Genomic DNA, 10,985 nt, shown 5'->3' on the forward strand with positions numbered 1-10,985 from the left:
TTCTCATTTAAACCAAAAAGTTCTATTTTGGTCTCATCCGTCCACAAAACATTTTTCCAATAGCCTTCTGGCTTGTCCACGTGATCTTTAGCAAACTGCAGACGAGCAGCAGTGTTCTTTTTGGAGAGCAGTGGCTTTCTCCTTGCAACCCTGCCATGCACACCATTGTTGTTCAGTGTTCTCCTGATGGTGGACTCATGAACATTAGCCAATGTGAGAGAGGCCTTCAGTTGCTTAGAAGTTACCCTGGGGTCCTTAGTGACCTTGCCGACTATTACACACCTTGCTCTTGGAGTGATCTTTGTTGGTCGACCACTCCTGGGGAGGGTAAGAATGGTGTTGAATTTCCTCCATTTGTAAACAATCTGTCTGACTGTGGATTGGTGGAGTCCAAACTCTTTAGAGATGGTTTTGTAACCTTTTCCAGCCTGATGAGCATCAACAACGCTTTTTCTGAGGTCCTCAGAAATCTCCTTTGTTCGTGCCATGATACACTTCCACAAACATGTGTTGTGAAGATCAGACTTTGATAGATCCCTGTTCTTTAAATAAAACAGGGTGCCCACTCACACCTGATTGTCATCCCATTGATTGGAAACACCTGACTAATTTCACCTTCAGATTAACTGCTAATCCTAGAGGTTCACATACTTTTGCCACTCACAGATATTTAATATTGGATCATTTTCTTCAGTAAATAAATGACCAAGTATAATATTCTTGTCTCCTTTGTTTAACTGGGTTCTCTTTATCTACTTTTAGGACTTGTGTGAAAATCTGATGATGTTTTAGGTCATATTTATGCAGAAATATAGAAAATTCTAAAGGGTTCACAAACTTTCAAGCACCACTGTAAAAAATTTATATTAGCCTACAGGTCTGAAGGTGTAGTACAAAGCACAACAACTTTGAGCAACAGTGGTAGTTTCTTCCTATGTCTCCAAATGCCCCAAGCACACCCTCCCATGCCATAGCAACACCAAGGGCCTACACACATTTAAGCTTTTATAATGATCACTGTAACAAAAATTCCATCAAAAGATCAACATTACAGTTGCCAGTGTTGTGTGATGTCTACATGTAAATAAATTTTTAACAAACTGACCTCTGCAAACTACACGGGTGAATGTAGCCCTCAAATTTCTCGACTGCTCTTCAGTCAGTACCAATGTTGTTTTGGTGTTTCTGTGGACGAGGTCAGAGAGACCCTGGATGGCTGCAGTCACCTCTGAGAGACCCTGAGAGGCCAGGACAACCTCCTCAATCTTCACAAACACACCATCCAGTCCATCATCATCTCTGCGGCTATGAAACAGAAAAATTGCATGTGCATGTATATCTCATCTCATCTCATTATCTCTAGCCGCTTTATCCTTCTACAGGGTCGCAGGTGAGCTGGAGCCTATCCCAGCTGACTACGGGCGAAAGGCGGGGTACACCCTGGACAAGTTGCCAGGTCATCACAGGGCTGACACAGACAACCATTCACACTCACATTCACACCTACGGTCAATTTAGAGTCACCAGTTAACCTAACCTGCATGTCTTTGGACTGTGGAGGAAACCGGAGCACCCGGAGGAAACCCACGCGGACACGGGGAGAACAGTGCATGTATATATATCAAGTAATTTATTCATACATCCTATTCATTTAATACATTAAGCTGTTAATGTTAAGCTGATGATCTCTTAATTATCTCAATATAATAGTAATAATAACAATAACAACATGGCATTCATTTTGTCACTTTCAACATATTGTGTCAGACCAACTTTGCTTTTTATTAGAGGACATGCTTAGCATTTTACGATGACTCATGTCAGGAGGAAAATATGAGGAGGAGTAACAAGTCACTGGCACTCCAACTTACGAGATTCTCCGCTTCTTTTGCTGGAAAGCTTGAAAGTCAGACTCGGGAACAGCCATGATCTTCCTAGAGTTTTGCTTCCAGTAAAAGGAGCCTGAATGAGCGCAAAAAATTATAATGTATAAATAAGAACTAATTTTTGAGACTGACATGAATACAAATGAATTTAGTTTTATCTAAAATGAAAGTTAAGTTGCTCAAATGAAGCACCTCTTGTTCCTCGGAGTCCACAATTTCCACTGCATTGTGATCCGTCAGGATCAGTGGTTCGTTGCTTCCTAAGGCCTCTTTTACTTTTCCAATCATACATGGGACACTGGCCTCCTGCTCAGTAAATCTTACAACCACCATTCTGCTGTTCACAAGCTTTCCACTCTGGAGCTCTCCCAGGCTGACAGTCCTGGAATTCAGGAGAAATCCATTTAAGATCATTCATAGAATAGAATAGAACACCTTTATTGTCATTATACAGAGTACAATGAGATTTAAAACTGCTCCATAAAGTGCGCACACAAATATACATTTAAACATAATGCACAATAAAACTATAAAACTACTACACATAAAAAGGTATACAATAAAAAAAACTTGTGCAAAACCCACTGGAGGGACAGACATGTAACAGTAAGCAGACTTGAGAATAAAGTGGCTAGCAGCATCAAAGCGGTAGAGGTGACATTGGTACTAACAGTGCAAATATGACAGTTTTCAGTACACAGACAGACAAATTGAAAACAGAAAAACGTGACTTGAGTACAAGTGACTAGCAGTATTAGTGGTGGTGGTGGTGGTGACAGTGGCAGTGATAGTGCAAAAAGCATGTCATTTCCTCAGTGCAAACTTGAGTTGAGTAAGGTCATGATGATGAACATAGAGAAGTGCACATAAAACATTTCTTTCTGATGACAGGGGCATGGGAATTTAAAAAGACAATAACTTACCTCGTAAAGTATTTTGGGGATTGGGCCCTGGGTGGAACTGAGGCACTTGCTGAGCTAGCCAACCTGGAGAAGCGAAACTGGCTGCTTGAGGAAGGAGCAGGAGGGGGCCCCAAGGCAGCAACATTAAGACTTGCATCTGGTGCAGCCTCAGCCCCGTGCACTTCGTAATGGGACTTGTCCTTGAGGTCCAATAAACTGAAGTGGCCATCCGCTCTGGGGAACACTGCCACGTTGTTGTCACCCGTGAGGTAGAGACTCTGGCTGGTTACCTAAAGGACAGTAAAGTTCGCTTAAATTGGCAAAATCTGAGGAATGTAATTTACTGTATCCATTAAACTCTTATAGACATAGGTAGGTACAGCGCTACAACCAGTAGCCTAATCTAACGTGATCGAACACAACAGCCCTGCCATAAATCATCACTGGTAGTCATTATTAGTGCCTGGGCCAAGTACCTAAAATACAGTATTGACCCTTTTCATGTGACGTCACGACAAACACTGCCGCCATTTTGGACGTGTACTACCAGTAGTTGACCACAGCCAACATTGAGGAACGGCAGCAAAGAAAGTTTTTACTTTCAGCAAGACTTCCATCATGCCACTATATTGTTGTGCACCTGGATGTAGTAACCATCAACAAACAAGGCAAGGTTTATCATTTTATTGGATCCCGACGGAGAAGATGGATAGCGGCCATTAACAGATTGGCAGCCCTCGGCATACCAACGCTTGTGTAGTGACCACTTTGTTGGAGGTAAGATGAATAAAGTTAGCCAGAAAAGGCATTACATTGCTGTTAACATTCTGTGGTGGCGAGTGTGGAACCAAATAGGCTAAAATAACCCATTGTAACCTCTTTGTTCTTCTGTAGTAGCTATTGTTGACTAGCTAATGTCAACAACATAGTAGCTGGTATGTTACTGTAGCAATGTTTACGTTCAGTCATTTGGATGACTGTTAAAACCTTTCAGTCTCAAGTTTTTCCTTTACTGTATTTACTAGTTTACTGTAATTATGATCCAGCAGCTATTTACACCGGATCCAGTATAAATAGCTGCCGGAGCCAACGTCCGAGGTTCCGGAGCGCGCTCCGGCTTGCTCCCCCTCAAATAAAGCAGCGCGCGCCGGCTTGCTCCCGGAGTGCTCCGGCCAAGGTTCCCCTCAAATTAAGCAGCGCGCGCTGGCTTGCTCCCGGAGTGCTCCGGCCAAGGTTCCCCTCAAATTAAGCAGCGCGCCGGCTTGCTCCGGAGCAAGCCGGAGCGCGCTCCGGAACCTCGGCCGGAGCACTCCTGGAGCAAGCCGGAGCGCGCTCCGGAACCTCGGACGTTGGCGTGTATGTGTATGGCGATGGGTTTTTAACGACATAGGTATACAGATCATGTGGGCTGAAGTCAGGTAAAGACAAGGGCTTCGTGTACTTCCGTACGTCAGTGAACAATCCTGGTGGAAGCAGGTAAACGTTGTTCTCTAAGCCTGCTAACCTCAATTTTTGCAAATACCTCTCCCTCTGCTCGCCCTGTAAATGCCCTACGTCGCTGGATAGTGAAGGTGTTTTCTGCATCTCGCTCCTTTTTCTTTTATGTTTTTCGTTTGTCGCCTTCCTCGCATTCAAACTGATTCGAGCCGAAGTCCACTACATGTCCAAAATGGCGGTCGCGTTTACGAAGGTCACGTGACTGAAAAGGGTCTATAGCATACCGGTACCATCTGGGTGGGCAAATTCTTATGATTTTTATACCTACCTGTACACATCTCTAGTTTATGTTTTGATATGATAGGCCTCTGAGATTGGTAGCTTTTTAGAGGTTATCACCTAATGAGCTACCCCACCCCATAAAATAAATGGCATTTTTAGACACGTGGCAAGAAATGCTAAGCGGCTAAGTGGTTAACAATACAAGTCCGATTAGAGCTCTATAGGGGAGAGTGGGGTAAGATGAGCCACTTTTTACATTTTTAATCATAACTACATGTTAAAGCCATTTTTGCTTCCAGTCTACACACCATACCAAATTTCAAAGTGTACTGTTACTATCTGAGCAAAACATAATTGATAAGCTCTTATGGTTAGAGTGATATTACCTCTTGAAAAAAAAATGTCAAGTGGCTCAACTTACCCCATGCACGGGGTAAGATGAGCCACTGTGTGGGGTAAATTGAGCCAACACAAAACACGTTAGGTTAACAAAGTAAACAACTTTTATTATTAGAAATGCAATCAATGAATCAAGTCAATCAAGTGGGGGATAGGGCCGTTGAAGGGGAGATGAAGAGAGATGATATAACGAGATGGGATAGGGAGGGATAGATAGATGGATAGAGAGAGAGAGAGAGAGAGAGAGAGAGATGCGTAGATAGATAGAAAGAGGGATGGTTAGAGAGGGAATGAGAGATATACTATATTATAGAAATTACTAAAACAGTAGAACAGTGCTAAAAAATCTTATTTCTTTCAGTAGGTTAAAACATTGCTAAAACAGGCAGCAATCATTCCATCAATCATTTCATCAATCATTCAATCATTTCATCATTATTCAATGTTCCAAGTGTTCAAATTGCAAGGGAACACCATTTGCCTCTCCCTCCGTGCTGTCCCCCCAACAGTAAAGGGGCGGGGCAATTTTTTCACAATATCCTGTCTTGACAGGACAGCCTTATCTTTCTCTTTGAAGACAAAGGTTGGCTTTCTTGCAGAGCCATGGCATGACCGGCTTCTTTTGAGAAATCTTGCCTCTATTTCGAAGACATCCAATTTGATTATCTGGCCAATGAAGAAATGCACTTTCTTCTTCCCTGTGTATTTTGCCACAACATAATCCCCCACATCTAACAACTGGTCTTCCTCATCTGATGTCATATATATATATATATATATATATATATATATATATATATATATATATATATATATATATATATATATATATATATATGTTGTTGTCATATATGACCAGTAAATGTGAAAACTTAAGTGTCATCCATATTGGGTAAGCTCAGCCACCAATGGGGTAAGTTGAGCCAGTGGCTCAACTTGCCCCACATCTAATGGCTCATCTTACCCCATGGCCACCATTTTGTAGAAAAATGCTAATAAAGGGGATTAGGCTAATCAAAATTATTTTTATTAGCATTCATATCATAGCTTAGAAAGCCACTAACTTAACCCTAATGTGTCTAAATATTATTCTACTTTTGTCTTCTCTCAATCATCTTCACTGTGGACAAACATGGAATTGACTTAGAAAGCACAAAAACACATTTTTATAAATATCCCCCTCACCTAGTTTGACATGTGGTGCTCCTCTCCACAAGTGTAAGTAAATGGTCCCGCCCCCCTTTGAATGTGGTCACATGGTCACATTTGTTTACTGTTTCTTAGAAACAGGGGGTGGCTCATCTTACCCCCTGGCTCATCTTACCCCGCTCTCCCTTACAGTGTATGATTAGAACAGTTTTTCTAGTTGGCTGGCTGTTGTAGCCTTTTGAGTGGTTTGTGTATTGTTGCTGACATCCTTTAGAATAACTTATCATGTCGTGTTTAGATCTTAATTGTTTAACATGCTCTCGTAACAACAGTATATTATGTACCTGCAAATAGGCTAGCCAAAGTGACGTTTCGGGTAAGGTTGCACCAGCATGTTGTTTTACAGTTGTTTACACACCCGGAATGCTGTGTCATGTCTGAATGTTATGTCAAAATCACCCACTGCTATCCATTTTTAATAAAAATTACGTCTCCTTTTTTCTGAGTCTGTTTTTCATTTGCATCATTATAGCAGCTTGATCTAATTAAAAAGGTCATTAGGCGAAGAACTGCCGCCACCATCAACAATGAGTTAACTGGCTGCATATTTTAGGAAAAGGCTATCATTGTTTCTTAATGTTATGCAAGGTTTGATCACTACATTACCTGAAATATTCTGGCGATTTTGTCCAGAGTCATGTCATCCTCTTTCAGGGTGAGCCTCCTAGCGCAGGGGTGTCAAACCTGATCCATAAAGGGCCATGTGGCTGCAGGTTTTCATTCCAGCCATGCAGCAGCACCCTGATTTGGCTTATTCAATCAACTGACACACCCACCCTTTAATCAAGGGTGGGTGTGGCTGCAAGTATTTGACTGTGTGAAGACAGTTCAGTTGATTGAATGAGCCAAGTCAGGTGTGCTGCTGCATGGCTGGAATGAAAACCTGCAGCCACAAGGCCCTTTATGGATCAGGTTTGACACCCCTGTCCTAGCGTCTTTGTACACCACAAAGGATGTGTCCATCTGGTCCATCTCCGCTGTTAAAGGTCAATGACTGCTCGTCCACGATGTTGGGGCCGAGGCTACTTTTTCCACTTTCGCGAGCAGTAGAAAAGCACAGTGGGAAATGGGGACCAGTAATCGTAAATTAGAGTTATTATTTCGTTTTGGTTTCCCTGTTTATTATTTGTTCTGTTTTGAGTCAGAAAAAGGAAAATAAACACCAATCCCTCATTTTTTTGTCATACAGAAAAACAGGAAAATGAAATATTGAGTCGTTTTTTTGTTTTTCGTTTTCCAGATTGAATGGAATACTTGAATGATCGGATGACACACGGACCCGTCAGCCTACTGAGCATTGTTATATCGATTGATTATCTGTGTATGTCCCTTTCTGCCTTCCGTTTTTCCCCCGTTTCGCCTGGCCCTTGTGTTTGTTTGCTCGTTTCTCTTGCTTCCCGGTTTCTCGATCCTCGCCTGTTTTCCGATTACGATTTGCCTAGCCCTTGTGTTTAGATCGCCTGTGTTTTTCTGATTCCCCGTTCTTGGACTATTGCCCATTTCCTGACCACGATTTGTCTAGCCCTCGTTACTGTTTTGGATTGCTTGGTATTGACCTGGCCTGGCTTTGGTACATTGTCTTTTTTCATTGTGTTCATTCACAGTCCACAGTCTGGTTTGTCACAGCCGCGCTACATTTTCTTTGCTAATGCCAGGTTAGAGTAGCATAATTTCCAGTACCTCGTATTAGCTAGGCTAGATAATGGTAAATATAGCAAACTTACAAAGATAGAATTTTTTTTGTACAAAACAGCAGAACAAAAATGTTCTAACAGGTTAAGATAAGTCATAAAAAACTCCCACTTTTAATTACATAAGATTGACACTTTATCTGTACTTTAAGGTTCTCATTCTCATTATCTCTAGCCGCTTTATCCTGTTCCACAGGGTCGCAGGCAAGCTGGAGTCTATCCCAGCTGACTACGGGCGAAAGGCGGGGTACACCCTGGACAAGTCACCAGGTCATCACAGGGCTGACACATAGACACAGACAACCATTCACACTCACATCCACACCTACGCTCAATTTAGAGTCACCAGTTAACCTAACCTGCATGTCTTTGGACTGTGGGGGAAACCGGAGCACCCGGAGGAAACCCACGCGGACACGGGGAGAACATGCAAACTCCACACAGAAAGGCCCTTGCCGGCCCCGGGGCTCGAACCCAGGACCTTCTTGCTGTGATGCGACAGCGCTAACCACTACACCACCGTGCCGCCTACTTTAAGGTTAAGAATAATATATCAGTATTTTGTCCACCCCTTCAAAAAACATTTTATTTTGTTAGTCCTATGAATGCTGGAACTACACTAAACAGCAGTAACAAACATCCATCCATCATCTGTAGCCGCTTACATCAGTCCACAGTCCACAGGCAGTGTTCATCTAGAAGACCTCTTTCAGCAGCACTGGAGTTGAATGGCCTGGACGCTATGTTGCAGAAGGCATCTCGACACTGCTGTGCCAGCTCTGGTGTGAGTTTGGAGAGGAACTGCTCCTGGGTGTCAGTGAGTCTTCTGCCCTCAGCCCTCACTGGACTGAACTTGGGTGTTCTTTGGGACTGGGGTCTGGCAACTGGACAGAGGAGGTAGTGGTGTTGATCTTTGCATTCTGGATTCCCGCACAGGTAAGTGGTTTTCTTGCAGCTTTCACCAGTGTGGACTTCGAGGCATCTTTTGCAGGCACCGATTTGTTGTGCTGCATCCCTCTTCTCCGATGGCTTTAGGTTGCTTCTAAACTTTCTGCAGAAGTACAGTTTTCTTCTGTGCTTTGGGTCACCACAGACGATGCAGCCTGCTGCATCACTGTTGGACGACACTGCCGGACTGTTGGTTGCTTTTCTTCTGGCTTGCTTCGGGAACTTGGTCTTGTCCTTGGCAGGTTCAACGCCATCTTTTAGCTGGTCAAGTTGCTCATATATGGCTTCCTGTGACTTTAGGTAAGCCAGCAGCTTGTCAAAGCGGTTGTGACGGTCCACGGCATTACTCACGTCAGCAGCATAGGTGAGCCAGTCTTTCTTTAAAGTTTCTGGAAGCTTGCCCTCAATGGATTTGGTCACAATAGGGTTCTTTATGGCGTCGGCATTGTCCAGTTCATTTAAGTCGTAGAGAGCTTGTTCCACTGTTTGGATGAGCTCGATGACTCTTCTTGGCTGGCCGGCTTTGACTGGAGGAGTTGCTTGTAGATCTTCAATGATCTCGAGAGCGATGTTGGCTTGGTTCCCAAACCGGTTATCCAGGACTCTGAAGATTTCGTTTGAGGAGCTGTAGGTCGACAGGTGTAGACTTCCGGCCACCTTCTCATCGATGCTGTCGAGCAGCTGGAATTTCTTGACCTCTCTAGACCCTGTCGGTTCACCCTGCTTCTGTAGAGCTTCCCACTCCTTCTTCCACCTGTAGTAACTTCGCTGGTTGCCAGCAAACTTTGGAAGGGCTGTGGCTTTCAGCTTTATTGCTGGCACTGGAGCTGTACGGTGGACAGTGGGCTCTTCAGAGTCTGTCTTGATTTTTGCAGCTTTGATGAAGGCAGCCTTGCGCGACACCAGCTGGGGAAGTTGCACTTCGAGCTCTGCCATGCGGTGATCAAAGTCTCTTTGCTCTGCAGCGGGAGCCCAGCGGTTCCAGTCACGGTGCGCTTCTTTTGCCTTCAGCACCAACGTCTCGAAGTGCTTCAGGATGAACTCATATGCCTCCAGAGTCACGTCGAGTTGGGCAGAGGAGACGGTCTTGCAGTCAGCTTCAGCGATGTGTAGGGCAAGGGGCAGCTCTTTTTCCCCATACGATTCCCAGAGTGTTTGTTGAATTAGGAGCTTTGCTTCTTTAGTCCTCTGCTTACAGTATGCCTCTATCTTCTCCAGGTCGGCTTTCTTCTTGGCGCCCAGGTCCTCTACAGTGGCTGCGTCTGCTTCTGCCATGTAGGTGGCCTCAATCTCTTCGTTCGCCTCCATGAGTCTCGAGCTTTCTGCTGTAAGCTTGTTGAAGTTTTGCTTTAGCTCCTCCACAGTCATCTCTGAGTGTGTTCTTGTAATGCAGTTAGCAAGACGGGAGAAAAGTCTTTTGGCTGTGGTTCGCTCTGCTTTCAGTTCTTCTAATGACTTCGCCATTTTGTTTCTTTTTTCCAGGTGAATTCAAGCTTTATCCTCCAGGCCCCCAGGTGAAGTGTCTTCCCTCTCTGTTGGGTTGTAGCACGAGTGGAGTCTTGCTTCTTGGTCACTGGTCAGCGGTATGATGCACTGGCTAGGCGGTGGTCCACTGGCAGGCGGCTCACTGGTGCAGCGGTGATTCACTGGCAGTCGTCAGTTTCCACTGGTGCATCGGTTTTTCACTGTCAAGTGTATATGAGCATCATGGGTTTCCCACACTTGAAAGGGAAGGACTCGGACACAGGATTCCACTCGTCTTGTGTTTTATTGATTTTCAGTGGAGTTGACGTTGTAGTAGAATTGTGGTAGTAGTGAAATATAGAAGGGTTTTTCCAGAAGAAAAGGTAGAAGTAGAAGCAGAAGCAGAACCAGAAGTAGAAGTAGAACCAGAAGTAGAAGGTGAAAAACCTCATACAAACATAAAAATAAAATGTATGAATAAATGCCTGTTTTTCTACAACAAAGCCCAAGTTAATTAGGCAACAATATATAAATATTTACGTATAAGTTAAGTATATTTTAACCATTTTTAATCATTCAGGCAATATGTTACTGAACAAACATAAATGAACAGAAAACCAGTTCTAAACTAAGAACCATTTACTTCTAACCATTTTAACCATTAGCCCTTTAACAGGCAGTTTGTGCACTTTAACTGAAGATATTTTACTACATGCCACTGAGAAAGGAAACTGATGAAATTAAACTAATGTAATGAAACGAAGGAC

General features: G+C 43.6%; 1 protein-coding gene across 1 annotated transcript; it reads right to left on the bottom strand.

The window, feature by feature from the left end:
- Positions 1-2,994: 2,994 nt before the first annotated feature.
- On the bottom strand, positions 2,995-10,633 carry LOC132883460 (uncharacterized). The gene is made up of 2 exons (XM_060917127.1): positions 8,472-10,633; positions 2,995-3,078 (listed from the first exon to the last, which is right to left on the bottom strand). The coding sequence occupies exon 1, from the start codon at positions 10,216-10,218 to the stop codon at positions 8,473-8,475; it is 1,746 nt and encodes a 581-aa protein (XP_060773110.1). The 5' UTR covers positions 10,219-10,633; the 3' UTR covers positions 2,995-3,078; position 8,472.
- Between the last annotated feature and the right edge of the window lie 352 nt (positions 10,634-10,985).

This window comes from Neoarius graeffei, chromosome 3 (genome assembly GCF_027579695.1).
Source record: "Neoarius graeffei isolate fNeoGra1 chromosome 3, fNeoGra1.pri, whole genome shotgun sequence".
Classification (NCBI taxonomy): domain Eukaryota; kingdom Metazoa; phylum Chordata; class Actinopteri; order Siluriformes; family Ariidae; genus Neoarius; species Neoarius graeffei.

What these genes read in the sequence shown, in the direction of transcription:
- LOC132883460 (XM_060917127.1), bottom strand. Translation starts at nt 10,218, where the DNA reads ATGGCGAAGTCATTAGAAGAACTGAAAGCAGAGCGAACCACAGCCAAA.